We start from the raw sequence: 14,670 nt of genomic DNA, 5'->3' as shown, positions 1-14,670 counted from the left end.
GACGCGAGCAGCGTCGGCCAACGGGGAGCGGCGTTGGCCGGCTGGCCCGCCCCGCCCGGCCCCGCCCGCGCCCGGCGTCGGGCCGTCGGACGGGCGGGAAGGGGCGGCCGCTCAGGCAGGATGGCGGCGGCGGTGGGCTCCCGGGCGCGGGCGCGGGCGCGGGCGGTCAGGGGGCGGCGGGCAGCGGCGGCGGCGGGGCGCGCGAGGGCGCGCGGGTGGCGGCGCTGTGCCTGCTCTGGTACGCGCTGAGCGCGGGCGGCAACGTGGTCAACAAGGTGATCCTGAGCGCCTTCCCGTTCCCCGTGACCGTGTCGCTGTGCCACATCCTCGCGCTGTGCGCGGGGCTCCCCCCGCTGCTGCGCGCCTGGCGCGTGCCCCCCGCGCCGCCCGTCTCGGGCCCCGGGCCCGGCCCGCATCCCTCGCCCGGCCCGCTGCTGCCGCCGCGCTTCTACCCCCGCTACGTGCTGCCGCTCGCCTTCGGCAAGTACTTCGCGTCCGTGTCAGCGCACGTCAGCATCTGGAAGGTGCCGGTGTCCTACGCACACACCGGTGGGTCCTGCGGCCGGCCAGGGGGGCGGTGGCCGGGGCGCGGCGCCCCCGGCTTCGGCGCTTGGGTGGGAGTGCCCGGGCTGGGGCGCATCCCGACGGCCTGGAATGCCGGGCTGAGAAGTCAGCTTCTGCCCAGAAGGTGCTGGGGGCCGCCCAGGCTTGTAGCAGGGGAGGGAAGGGACTGAGAAGGGAGCTGAGAGCTGGGCAGGGCTGATCACACCTGGCGGGTCGGCAGGAAGCCCCACTGAAGAGGCTTGAGGGGCTTCCAGCCCTCCCACTCCGCCGTGGAGTTGGGACAGGCTGCCAGGGCGGGCTCCGGGACGAGGGCAGCTCCCTGAGTGCCCCTTGCCTCTCTTTCCAGTCAAGGCCACCATGCCCATCTGGGTGGTCCTCCTGTCCCGGATCATCATGAAGGAGAAGCAGAGCACCAAGGTAACTCAGGAGGGCTCCGTGCAGGTGGGGGCCCCTAGGGCTTCCCGACTCCTGCCCTGCTGGTGACGTGGTCCAGGCTCCTTTGACTTCCTGTCAAATAAGGAAGTCAGCCTAGAGGCCTCTGGTGGCCCTTTTGCGGCTGATGTTCTGCAGTCGCTTTGGGGACTGCGGTGTGTGGGGTGTGTGTCCCTGAGTTGTCTCTGCTGTTGATCTCGGGATCGCTTTCTTCCCTCTCAGCTCCAACTTTCCTCCCTTTTTTGATTCTCTCCCTGGGCTTGCTGGTAGGTGATGACTTGGTCCCATCTCTGCCTGGCAGGGACCAGGGATGAAGCACCTGCCTCCGTACAGCTACGGAAGTCGGACAGATTTGCACTTCCTGGCGAGAGACAGTGGCCGGGTTGGGGACTTCTGGGGTCAGAAATGAGAGGCTAGTCAAAGGAGTCTGATTTTGGCAAAATCCAGCAGTCTTAGAAATTCAGACAGCCAGAATTAGGATTCAGATTAGAAAATGGAAATTCTCCCCAGCCAGTTGTGATTGTCTGGGCTTGGAAGTGAGAGCAGCACGCAGAACCCAGAGCTGCATAAGGAAGATGCTTTTGGAACAATCCAGGGTCTGTTCAAGATGCCAAGCCAGAATATTTCCTGGCTTGGGGCAAGCGAAGCTGTGGCTTTAGCCAGAGACAGCCTTGCCCCACGTCCTTAAGTGGAAGTGGGAGTCCTGTTGTCCCAGCTGGAAGCCATTTCATGCTGGACAGCACATCTCTTTTCTACGTGGTCAGTTTCTGGCATTCTGTGTTTTATGTAACTCAGAGCAGCAGTGCCCTGGATCAGCTTAGAGAAATTGGGCCACCTCTGGCTGATTTTTGATTTCAGCCTTTGTCCTGGCCCCCAGGGTGACGGCAGGTATGCGTTGTCTCTCCGGGTCCGAGTTGCCCAGGAGGTGTGCCGCTGCATCACTTGATATCGCATCATGTTTATCAGGTTTCCCCGTTGTGTGGGACATTGTACCCAGCTGGGGCCAGGAGCCGGAAACTTCACCCAGTGAGGAAAGACGACCATGGCCTAGGCAGGGAGACTAATGATAATGATGAGTGAGTGTGAACCCACCCAGTGAGGCAAATAAGGCAGGTAATCTGCATTCCTCTTGTCGGGGAACAAGTGGGACTTCAAAGGGGAGAGTTCCGTGGCTGAGGGCCACAGCCAGTAGTGGGGGAGCTGGAATTCAGCTCTGCCCTGGTTGGTGGGGGGGACACCGAGGGCCTCACCACCTTGTCCTAAAACCTCGCAGTACTTTAAGAGTGTCCTTTGTAGGAGAGGGATGAGCCGGGAATCAGAAGAGCTAGATGTGGGCAATGGATTCCACGTCTCTGGAAGCTGGGAGGCATTTAGGCACCAGAGCCCAGGACCATTTCAGGCACCAGGCTCTGGAGAGCTTGGACCCTCTGGAAGGCCTCCTGTCGCGGCACTCACTACTTGCTCATTGAGCCAGCAGTTCCTGGGTGCCTGCTCTGTGCTGGGCACCAGGACAGAGAGTGAACAAGGATCTGCCTTAAAGGCAGCGCAAGGGGTAAGGGATGGAGAGCGGGAACACGCGGCAGAGGACCTGACAGGGTCTGGGGGCAGGTGGGTCGGGAAAGTTCTCCTGGTGTGTGAACTGAGACCTGAGGGGGAAGTTCTCCAGGTGGAGAAGGTGTGGGGGGTGTGTCCTGGCCAGGGGTAAATGCATGTTGGAAGAGCCCCAGATAAGAGGGACCCAGCTGGCCTCTTGGAGGAGCAGGCACTCCGACTCTGGTGTGTTGGTGGCAGTAGCTGGGTAGATCCGTTAGGACCAGCCCCGGTGTGTGGCCCTAGCAGGGGCTCTTAATGGGGGTGATCGTGTAGGGGATGGGTGGCCACAAGGACACACCCTGCCCCCAGGGGCTCTGATAACCATGTGCCATTCCTCCCTGTTGTCACAGCTAAGACCGTTGTCCAAAGGGGTAAAGGGGTAGGTGGCGTCCCTCTGGTGAGGGAGGAGAGAGCAGCTGGGGCTCTCCGCCGGCCGTCTGTGCTGGGCAGCCCAGCTCACTCCAGCCCGTCAGCTCCCTGCCCTCCTCCCACAGGTGTACTTGTCACTCATCCCCATCATCAGCGGCGTCCTGCTGGCCACAGTCACTGAGCTGTCGTTCGACATGTGGGGGCTCATCAGCGCCCTCGCTGCCACACTGTGCTTCTCGCTGCAGAATATTTTCTCCAAAAAGGTATCTGGGCACCATGCTGGATGCATGTGGTGTTTCAGGGGGGGAAGGGGGCACCTGGAAGAGTAGCCAGGTAGGGATTTCTGTGGTGTTGGAGTGAAAAAAATCTGTAGCCCTTCTGCTGGTTTTCTGTTTGTTGTTTTATTTTTTAAATAGTTTGTTTCCTACTATAAAATTAGCATATGGTCAATGTGAAAAAATCAAAAGCCCAAAGGAAAAAAATCTGAAAACTTCCTGAGCACCCTCTGTGTGCCAGGCACTGTAGTGGGTGCTGGCGATGAAGAATCAAGACACCTGTGCCCGCCCAGGGGTTTCCATGCTGTTGAGTAAAGTCACAGTACTGTCCCCAAAGGGGAACTCCCATCAGTGCTCAGGGGTTTTCTGCAGTTTTCGGAGTTGTAATATAGTAGATACATTTTAAATTTTTGCTCTGTTTATTTACTATTGTAACATTGCCTTCTCCCCATTGTTAAACGTTATTCCGTAGTGAGCACACTTTCCAGGCACCAGTCCCAGCTCTCAGCTCCCCTGCTGCACATGCAGGCTCTTCCCACTATGCATGATAAGTAAGGCGGGTGTGGACAGCCGTGCTAACCTTCCCCCTTCTCTTGGGTGACTTCATCACAACAGGCTCACGGTTCTCGGCTCAGGGGCTGTGGGATGGTTACGGCTCGTGATGGGCCTCCCCTGGTTGTATTTGGAATGGCTACACGCCAGTTTAGACAGAGACCAGCGGGACGGCTGAGGCCTCTCTCACCACAGCTTCCCCAGCACTGAGTGTTGCTGTTTTTTTCACGCCTGAAAACGTGCTTGTTTCAGGCGCGGACTGCTTGTCTCAGCATAGGTGCACTGCAGGTCTGCAAGGTCGGGTGTCAGAGTTCATGTGCAGTCAGAGTTTGCGGCCTGGCTCCCTGCAGCCCTTCTTGCCCCTTACACTCTCGATCAGCCTTTACAGAGGTTTTCTCTCTTCAGGTATTGAGAGACTCTCGGATCCACCATCTCCGGCTCCTGAACATCTTGGGCTGCCACGCCGTCTTCTTTATGATCCCCACGTGGGTCCTGGTGGACCTCTCGGCTTTCCTGGTCAGCAGCGACCTGGTGAGTTGGCCATGGCCGAGAACACACCCTTTTCCTGGCTGCTTCCAAAACTGGTACTTTGTCGGGGAGTTCCACATCTGTTGACGTGGGGGCAGTTGGGGCCTCTGACAGCTAGCCCTTTGAACACTCAGCTCTTTGTCACGACTCACGTTGTGTGCACTCGAGGCAGTCGGCTTCCTTGGCATGTCCTCTTCTAGCATGCTAGATCCCAGCTGCCGAGAGCTGCTGCATTTGCACCAGTGGCATCAAAGAAGGAAAAAAGGCCAGCATGGGGGACTTTCCTGTCCTGAAACCTGGCTCAGGCCTCACTTTGACTTTTTCAAACTGTGCTTGAACTGCTTTATCCCTTCCTTGGTGTCTTCTCTGTCCATATTTCCATTTACTCCAGACGTATCTAGAGCTGAGCACAAGAAAGAGCATCTGCCCGCCACCTGCAGGGTCAGCCGCCAGAGACTGTGCTAGAAACCAGCGCAGGTGACAGCGCTAAGAAGGAAGCAGGCCTGGCTGCTCCAGGCCTGAGTTAGAGAGGAGTAAACGTTTATTAGGCTTCCTGGGTCTGACTGGATTCTTCACACTGGTCTCTAGTCCTGGGCACACCTGTGCACGCAGTGGAGCCTAGCCCTGTTTTCCAGCTGAGGAAACTGTGGCCCTTGTGTCCTAACTTCCCTTCCACACTGATCAGCTGTCATTTTTCTGTGAAGAACTTTCCATCGTCAGCCAGGGCTAGTTTGTTACCTTGAAGTACAGTGAATGAAAAGCAGTTGAATGCCTCTTTTCCTTTTCATTACCAATTTTCAAAGTAAAGAGTGAAATCTTTCTTCAAACGTTAACCAGTGAGTGGAAGTCTTTTCAGGGTTTTTGGGTGAAGGCGTGTTCTTTTATTTTCTAAGCATCATCATGAATTGTGGTGTTTGTCAGTTGCGCGCATCCTTCTTTTCACGGTCAGATCACCCTACCTCGGCTGCTAGAGGCTTCCGGCTGCTTCCTGCCCTCCCGACAGCACACACCGGCCCTCCGTAGCTTCTGCTCCAGCAGGGTGTCCTCTCTCAGCTGCGCACCTCCGTCCCACACCAGCCATCAGCCCCTCCTCCGGGAGCCCAGGCTGCTTTCAGTGGAGAGTGGTGTTCAGAGGCACAATCTGAGCACCATGTGTGCTCACTGCTGTGGGGCTGTCACTGCTTTCAAGCCTTTGCCGTGAAAAACTAGGAAAGATGTATCTGGGGGCAGACTGGAGAATTCATACTGTTTTGTTCCAATTTCAATTTAAGGTTACAGGAATTAGTACTGCTTAGATTTTTTATTTCTATCTTTTCTGGTACACTTGGTGCCTCACGACATGTTTTCTTTGCTCATCTCTCCTGGTTAATCCGTATACACACGTACCCGCTACAGGGCGCGCACTGAGAGGCGGTTAAGATTTCCTCACGGTTCTGTCTGTGCTTAGGCCACGTTCTATTAAAGATGTATAATTGGAATACGGTGTTCTAAGGACACTTGAAATCACTGTTTTTACAACGTGCCTGTGTCACCAACTTGTTGTGCAATTGGGTTCCTTCTGTTGGTTTTCAATTTGTAGGCAATGCTTTCTTTTTTTTCCCCACTGAATATGTCAAACCTATTTCCAAAGCCAAATGACCGGACAAGGTTCATTCAGAGAAGTGTCATTTCAATAGCTGTCGCCTGCACTCTCCCCCGTCCTCCCCTGAGAAGCTGCCATGTTCATGCTCTTCGTCTCCCCTCAGCGTTTCTTTTGAATGTTATTGGCTGCATAATATTGTCAGTAGGTTTGGCGTCAGTTCTCTGGTAACGTTCTGTTACAACTCAGCGTCTACATGTATACCCAACACACAAGCATGTAGAGTCACACGCCACATAACACTGCGGTCAGCCATGGAGCACATGGACAACGGTGGACCCATAAGATCAGTACCATATAGCCTAGGTGTGTAGTAAGCTAGACCACCCAGGTTTGTGTAAGTATTGTAGGGCAGGAAGAAATTTTCCTCTACCCTCTAGGTTCTTGGGGCTGGTTTAAAAATTAAGTTGACCTTAAGACAGAGTGATTTTTTTTTTCATTTATTTTATTGAGGTCATAATGGTTTATAGCATTGTGTAATTTCAGGTGTACATTACTATCAGTTTCTCTATAAACTGCATCATGCTCACCACCAATACTCTAGTGTTTTTTTTTTTTTTGAGGAAGATTAGCCCTGAGCTAACTACTACCATTCTTCCTCTTTTTGCTGAGGAAGACTGGCCCTGAGCTAACATCCATGCCCATCTTCCTCTACTTTATATGTGGGATGCCTACCACAGCACGGCTTTTGCCAAGCAGTGCCATGTCTGCACCCGGTATCCGAATCAGTGAACCCTGGGCCGCCGAGAAGCGGAATGTGCGAACTTAACCACTGCAGCACTAGGCCAGCCCCAATAGCCTAATTTTTATACGTCACCATACTTATGTGCCCCTTTACCCCCTTTGCCCAGTCCCCAACCCCATTCCCCTCTAGTAACTACTAATCTGTTCTCTTTATCCACGTGTTTGTTTCTCTTCCAGATATGCGTGAAATCATATGGTGTTTGTCTTTCTCTGTCTGGCTTATTTTGCTTAAGATAATACCCTCAGCGTCCATCCATGTTGTCGCAAATGGTACCATTTTGTCTTTTTTATGACTAGGTAGTATTCCACTGTGTGTGTGTGTGTGTGTGTGTGTGTGTGTGTGTGTGTGTGTATATATACATACCACATCTTTATCCAATCATCAGTCGATGGCCACTTGGGTTGCTTCCACGTCTGGGCTATTGTGAATAAAACAGGGGTGCATAAGTCTCTTTGAATTGTTGATTTCAAGTTGTTTGGGCAGATACCCAGTAGTGGGAGATCAGGATCATAAGGTATTTCTATTTTTAGTTTTTTGAGAAATTTCCATACTGTTTTCCATAGTGGCTGCACCAGTTTGCATTCCCACCGACAGTAAATCAGGGCTCCCTTTTCTCCGCATCCTCTCCAACATTTGTTATTTTTTGTCTTGTTAATTATAGCCATTCTGACAGGTATAAGGTAGAAACAGATTAAGAGGAGAAAAACAAACAAGTTTAATACATATATACACGGGAGAAAGCCAGGAAAAGGGAGTAACTCCCCACAATGGCAGAAGCCTCCACTTTCAATACCATCCTCAGCTCCACACGAGAGAAGATCTTGAGGGCGGCGAGTGGGGAAGGAAGGCAATTCACAGGAAGGTGAAAAGGAGCAAACATTTGGCAAACAGGTGTCTGGCCACAGACACAGAAGAACACAGAGAGGAGCCCAACAACTAGGCTTTTCCAGGTGCCTCTGTTCACCACCTGCTTCATGTGGTACTAAGGTGACAGCTCGCTTACCAAGACAGGTTTTTTTTTCTGAATTCTTTTAGGCCATTAAGGGGGAGGTAACAAGAAAAACTGTGAGTCTTGTTTCTTAAAAACACTCAACCTAGGGGGCCAGCTGGGTGGCATAGTGTTAAGTTCATGTGCTCCACTTCGGTGGCCCAGGGTTCATGGGCTCAGATCCCAGGCACAGACCTACACACCACTCATCAGGCCATGCTGTGGTGGCGTCTCACAGCAAAATAGAGGAAGACTGGCACAGATGTGAGCTCAGCAACAATCTTCCTCAAGCAAAAAGAGGAAGATTGGCAACAGATGTTAGCTCAGGGCCAGTCTTCCTCACACACACACAAAATACCAGCTATTGTCCCTTACAACTTGGATGGATGTTAAAGGCATTATACTAGTGAAAGAAGCCAGTCTGAGAAGGTTCCATGCTGTATCATTTCACTGATACGACAGTCTCTAAAAGGCGAACCTATCGCGATGGTGAGCACAGTGGCAGTTGCTTGGGTTGGCAGACAGGGCTCATACAAAGTAGACCCTTGGAGGAATGTTTTGGGTGATAGAGCTGTTCTGAATCTTGACCGTGGCGTTGGCTACATGAATCAATACGTGTTGAAACACATGGACTGTGCACCGCAAGGAACACTCAACTTTATTGTATGTCAGTTTTTCTAAAAAGCCAGATTGGCTGAGTTCCTCTCCTGGAAGATAGATATCTATGCAAGCTGACTGCCTTGTAAAAACAGCGCAGAAGTCCATGTCGGTCACCTCAGGGAAGGAGTCCTGGGAGAGGAGGCCAGCTGCCCGTGAGGGCATGCTGGGGGGCTCATGTGCGTCATAAGGGGTGCTTACCCCAGTGAGGAGCAAAGGTCTGGGTGACTTTGAGCAGGTTATCTCAGCACATCTTCCTCACGTTTAAGAGGACCCCATGGTCCTTCCCTCTCAGGGTAGTGTACGTAGAATCAGGCAGCCATCCTAAGATTGCTCCAGCTCCTGTCCTGGCGGGGTCACTAAACACTGCCATCTGCGGGGGAGCCTGCTGTGCCTCCTGTGGCCAAGCCTCGTGCGACCCGGGAATTGGCCTGCCCAGAGCAGGTGCCGCTGAGCAGCTGTGCCTTTGCTGCCTCGACCAAGCCACGCTGGGTCCTGAGACATCTCTGCCCTTGGAGCACAAGGACATGGTGCTGTCCCCACACCCTTGTCTGGGTCACAGACACTGGACAAACAGACAGCCTGGGGCTGTCCACAGCAGGTGTGCCATCTCCAGAGGTCCTTCCATTGGCCTGGCAGCCCTGCCTGTAGCAGCCTCTTGGTTCCCTGGCCTAGAGGGCTGGTACTGAGGTGGGATTGCAGAGGGCAGGCAGGCCTGGGAGCCGGGCCACGTGCCTTCTGGTGTCCAGTCCTGAACAGATAGAAGTCCCTAAGTATCCAGCACTGCATGGTTCTCCCCCATCTGCCTGTCCTGGGAGCAGACATCTGTGGTCCAGATGTCTGCTCGTTGTGGTTTCTTGACCTCTAGGCCCCCTGAATCAGAGTGGCCTCATTCTGGTGAGGATCAGATGGTAAGTGAAGTTCTGACAGTAGCATTGCCTTCTGCTTGTGCTTGTTTGGCTTGGGATTGTGTTAAAGCATCTTCGGAGCCATGACTGAATGTGATCCTCATAGCAGCAGCGTTGTGCGGGCTCACAGGGATCATTCTCCCCCATTGCATAGGTGAAGAAACCACGACCAGAGAGGTCAAGCAACTTCCTTAGGGGCTCCCAGCAACAGGGAAGACCCAGGGCCTTTGGCTCCTAGCCTGGGGAGTTCTTCATACACAAAAGGGCTGCCCTCTCGGGACCTCCCCATCCTATGGAGTGCATCATGTCTGCTACAGTCTGAGTTTTTGTGTGTGTCCCCCGCCCAAATTCATATGTTGAAACCTAACCCCCAATGTGATGGTATAGAAGGTGGGGCCTTTGGGAGTTGCTTAGGTCATGAGGGAGGGGCTGTCAGGAATGGGATTAGTGCTGTTATAAAAAGGACCCCAGAGAGCTCCCTTGCCACTCCCACCACGTGAGGACACAGTGAGAAGATGCTGTCCCTGAGCCAGGAAGAGAGCTCTCACCGGACATGGAATCTGCTGGCGCCTTGATCTTGGGCTTCCAGCCTCCAGAACTGAGACAAATAAATGTCTGTTGTTTGTAAGCCCCCCGGTCTGTGGTATTTGGTTAAAGCAGCCTGAACAGATTCAGATGAGGTCCAGTAAGCAGACTTTGCTCTGCTGACCCCAGAGCCCTGGCTGCTCCATGTCCAGAGATGCGGGAAGGCTTTGGGTCACATCATCCTCTGCGCCCTCTGCTTCCTCGGCAGGAATGGGGGTGATTATTATTGCAGTTGTGCCATGCAGAGTGTCATGAGGGTCAGAGGTTGTGGTATAAAGCACCCGGTATCACACAACGACCCACCTGGGTCTGCTCCCCACCGATGGTGTGACCCCAATATGCCATTCTGTGCCCCTCCCCCACCTCTGCCAGCGCAGCCATGTGACCACTGTGCTCTTCTTGCTCCCCGTCTCTGCAGACTTATGTGTCCCAGTGGCCCTGGACACTCTTGCTCCTGGCTGTCAGTGGCTTCTGTAACTTTGCCCAGAACGTCATCGCCTTCAGCATCCTCAACCTCATTAGCCCTCTGAGCTACTCAGTCGCCAACGCCACCAAGAGAATCATGGTCATCACAGTGTCCCTGATCATGCTGCGAAACCCAGTCACTAGCACCAATGTCCTGGGCATGATGACAGCCATCCTGGGGGTCTTTCTCTACAATAAGGTGAGCCTGGGATAAGGGAGGTTGGCCAGTCGATGCCCAGGGAGGCACCAGCGGTTGATGGAGGGGGAAAGGGGTTTCGCCAGTTGCTAAGGGGCCAGGGTTCCAGCCACCAGCTTCACCACTGATTGGTGTGTGGTCTTGGCACACCCTACCTGGCCGGCCTTCCTTTACCTGCACAGGTGACCCCAGGCCCTGGCTCTCGGGTCTCTTAAGGCTTTGTGAGGGATTTCGGGATTTCACTCCCTCGTTGCGAGGACTCTGTTTAGTCTGGTGTAAAGACCCGTGATGGCTAACAGGGTCTGTTCACTGTTCTTTGTCCCTGCCTGACTCTGCTGGGGTCCACACCTGCGTCAGCCTTGAAGAGCTGCTTGGCTGTGAGTCGCAAGCTCCCCTGTCCAGTGGGCGTGTCCTGGGGAAGGAGCAGCCGGGTGTCTCATTTCTCTCTTGACCTTGCAGACCAAGTACGACGCCAATCAGCAGGCCCGGAAGCACCTCCTCCCCATCACGACGGGGGACCTGAGCAGTAAGGAGCATCATCGGAGCCCCCTGGAGAAACCCCACAACGGCATCCTCTTCCCCCAGCACGAGGACTATCAGTATGGCCGAAACAACATCCTAACAGATCACTTCCAGTACAGTCGGCAGAGCTACCCCAACTCATACAGTTTGAACCGTTATGACGTGTAGAGTCTAGAGGGCAGGCCGGACCGTGCTGCAACTCCTTTCCCCACCCACAGCAGTTCCAGAAACTTCTGACAACCAGTGAATGTACAACAGCTCAGCCAAGGGGCATAACCATCTGAAGACCCTGGGGGACAGCAGGATGCCGTCCCTGTGGCAACGCTCGCCGCCCCCTCGAGCCCATGTCTCATGCCCCCTCTCCCGGAGCCTGATATCTGAAGGCTGTGTCTCTGGAGATCTTGGCCGGGTCTTACCTTTCTGTGTGGACTCACTCCCCAGTCATGTTTTTCAGAGTTCTTGTCTGCTTTCTAGCTCACATTCAGGACCCTCTCTGGAAAAGCGGGATTGCTGTGGATCCAGACCTCGACACAGGCTAGAGGTGGTTTCCTGGGGGCCAAGGAAAGGACCACAGGGTGATGCACGAGAGTGAGAAACTAGCCGCCATAACTCCAGTGCTCAGACAGGCGTGAGCAGAGCGGGAGTTCCTCAGAAGCCCTCCAGCAGCAGAGATGGACCCAGCCTCCCGCTCAGCCCCGTGGCCGCTCGCATTACCGGCAGCCATTCAAAAGGGCAAAGCTACTGCAATTAGCATTGACTCCTTGAAGCCTAGTTCTGTGACCTGCGTGTCAGAGGGGGCGTAGGCCCAGGGCGAGGGCAGGTGCTCTCTCCTCTGCCCTGTTCTCCCCTCGCCAGAGCAAGGCCTCTCTCCTCGGGCAGTGAGGAGGGGCACTGGGAGGTCATGGTGAGTGCTTTGAGCTCTAGCCCTGTCACACTCGTTTGTCTTTTCTGGTGAGTCTTCACCACTTCTGTGCTGACTTAGGAGGTCTGGTGGGGAGAAGTGGATTTTATGAGGATCTTGCATTTTTCTAGGGAATATTTTGTACTAGTGTGTGTGTTTATGCCTTGGTCTCCAGTAGGGGACACATGAGGACTGGCTTATGGATTGAAAAGTCTTGTTTCTAAATGTTTAAAAAGAGGAAAACTTCCTCCTGGTGCTGCCTGGCTGACACATCTCAGCAGTTAGCAAGAGGCCATGAAGAGTTCTGAAGCACCTCGCTCATGAGCCCACGGCTGAAGGTGGGATGACTCCAGAAGGCCACCTCAGCAGGCTGTGTAACAGACGAGGCTGCAGCACTCTCGTTCTCTGCCGCGTTCTCACGGTGTTTACATCAGGCTCTGAATCCTGTCCTGTGAAGGAGAAGGGTGGGCACCGAGCAATGCTTGCTGTGCCAAGTCGGATGCTTTGGTCAAGAGTAAGTCTGGGTTTTGGCAGAATCACGTCATCAGGAAGACGATGTGACCCCAGCAGGTGACCCCTTTGCACCCGGGTCCCAGGTGGGGTCTTCGTCTTTCCTGCATCATGAAAAGACTGTGCCCTCGTGGAGGGGACCACTGGCTCCGCTGGTGGGCTGTTCTGCGGTGGCTGCCTGCCTTCAGCAACATCCCCAGCTTCTTGGACAGGCACTTAGAGTGACCGGCAGATGGGACGGCAGGTCACCCTTCACATCCCTGGGGGCGAAACCTTTTCGCATTCAGAGGAAGCACTGTAGCTTCTGCTTGACCCCCGGTTTCACAATTGGAATTTTGTATTTAAGAGGTTACATTTTGTCAGCTTCTGAATGAGCTGCTCCTGGAGAGCTCGCAGGGTCTCCTGCTGGCCTGTGACTTTACGCACCATCAGCCTCAGGAGTCCCTGCCTGTCATCTGCTTGCTTTATAATTACTTTGGCCCCAGGTTTTAAGACAGTTGCTGTGTAAAACCAGAAGAGGCAATCCTGAAGGGTGGCATTTGGGAAAAGAACTTGCCGAGTGCCTTCACGAGAGGCAGTGGCCTGCAGCTGAATTTTTCTCACTGGTGAGTAACAACAAATGGGGAAAATTTTGCACAGCAAAGATATTACAGTGGTTGTCTTTATGATGATAGTAACTGATTCCTTGAACAGATAATTGAACTCTAAAATGAATTATGCCTCTATTCAGGTTTAATGAAATTTCTGATGATGCTGAAATTTGTATATTAGTTTTCCTTTTCCAATGCAAGATCTGCTGGTAAGGGGAAATGACTGGTTTTATTACGGTTTATAAATTAATAAATAGGATATTTAATTCTGTACATAAATTTACAGCAAGTACATACACTGGAATGAATGAGACAATCATAGTAGACCAAATCATCAGACCAGAAGACAAAGATATACTTTTGAGACTTGAAGGTTCAGAGCTCACATGGACCTCTTGGAGGCCAGTTTTCCAGCCACTTCCTGCCCTGCCCCGCCACCCCGCCCGCCCCTGTTCACATCTGCAGCTCTGCTCCCCCACCCTCCTCACTGCTGGGCTTTGTGGTAGCGAATTTCGCATACCCGGCCATGGTAGGGTCTGGCCTGAGACTGCGACGCCAGCCCCACTCCTTCATTTTACAGAAGGGGAACCCGAGGCTCAGCGGGCATTTCTGAATAGTGTTTGTTCACTATTTTGAGTCTCGGTGTGGAATTTTGAAGCACCTTATTTTAAGTCAGTCATTCTAGGGAAAATCAAACCCCTGTGAACAAAGGAGAGAAGCCAAATCTGTTAAAGTGAAGCAGCACTTGGAATTTCTGAGCTTTGCTGCCTATCTGGCACACATCCTGCAGCAGGCCCCCACATCGCTGGGACGCAGCCAGACCCAGACACGTTAAGGTCTGACAGCCTTAAGGGCATAGAATGTTAAATTCTTAAAGGATCTGAAAGTTGCGAATTCTTTTTTTCACTTGTCACCTCTTTTCCAGGCTCAAATGCTATAGACTGTTCTGTGGGAATGATACTGTGTGTATATTCATTGACGGTATTTACCAAAAATAAACCATGGTCTCCAGGGAATCGAGATTGCTCCCAGTTTGTCAGTGAGGGCCTCTTTCTGAGTGACCCTGTCTTTAGTGTGCCCCGCAACAAAACATACAAGAGGTAGAAAGAGCAAACCAACTTGGTTCTCATATCCAGCTGTATTGCAACCTTTTTTTTTTTTTCCCTGAGCCAAAATTTAGGACATGTGATATGTGAATTTATGAGACTATAGAACAAAACTAGAACCACAGCTTAACAGCTAATGACATGCCTTTATTGAACAGAATTAACAGGAAACCTCCAAGAACGTGTGGCAGCTCTGCTTCTGAGGCGTCTTGAGGACCCACGGCTAACACTGAGCACCTCCACGTGCGGCACGGTGGTGGGCTTCCACAGGCAGTCCTTAGCATCTCTCTGTGTTGTCTTATTAGCCGGACTTCACAGACGAAAACGAGGCCCAAAGGGGGGAAGTCACGTGTCCGGGGTCACGCAGCTACTTCAGTCTGCCTCCAGAGCCCGTTCCCCCACATTACTCAGAAACCATTCCCACAGAGACTCTCCTTCAGTCGCAGTGGAAGGGTGTGAGTTTCTGCTACACACATTGCCTGCATCCTTTTAATTCATAATCCTTTTGTTCAGTGACTTAGCGAGCACTTAGTCTGTGCCAAGTA

General features: G+C 53.0%; 1 protein-coding gene across 1 annotated transcript; it reads left to right on the top strand.

Annotated features, from left to right (window-relative positions):
* Nucleotides 1–2: 2 nt before the first annotated feature.
* Nucleotides 3–14,035, top strand: SLC35E1 (solute carrier family 35 member E1; the record flags this gene model as incomplete). The annotated part of the gene is made up of 6 exons (XM_070587686.1): nucleotides 3–549; nucleotides 911–981; nucleotides 3,084–3,221; nucleotides 4,191–4,316; nucleotides 10,254–10,499; nucleotides 10,956–14,035. Coding segments are annotated over 6 exons (1,359 nt in total), but the record flags the coding sequence as incomplete, so codon positions are not given.
* Between the last annotated feature and the right edge of the window lie 635 nt (nucleotides 14,036–14,670).

The sequence above is a fragment of the Equus przewalskii genome, chromosome 20, assembly GCF_037783145.1.
Source record: "Equus przewalskii isolate Varuska chromosome 20, EquPr2, whole genome shotgun sequence".
NCBI classification, from domain to species: Eukaryota; Metazoa; Chordata; class Mammalia; order Perissodactyla; family Equidae; genus Equus; species Equus przewalskii.
This window is presented reverse-complemented; position numbering and strand designations above follow the sequence as displayed.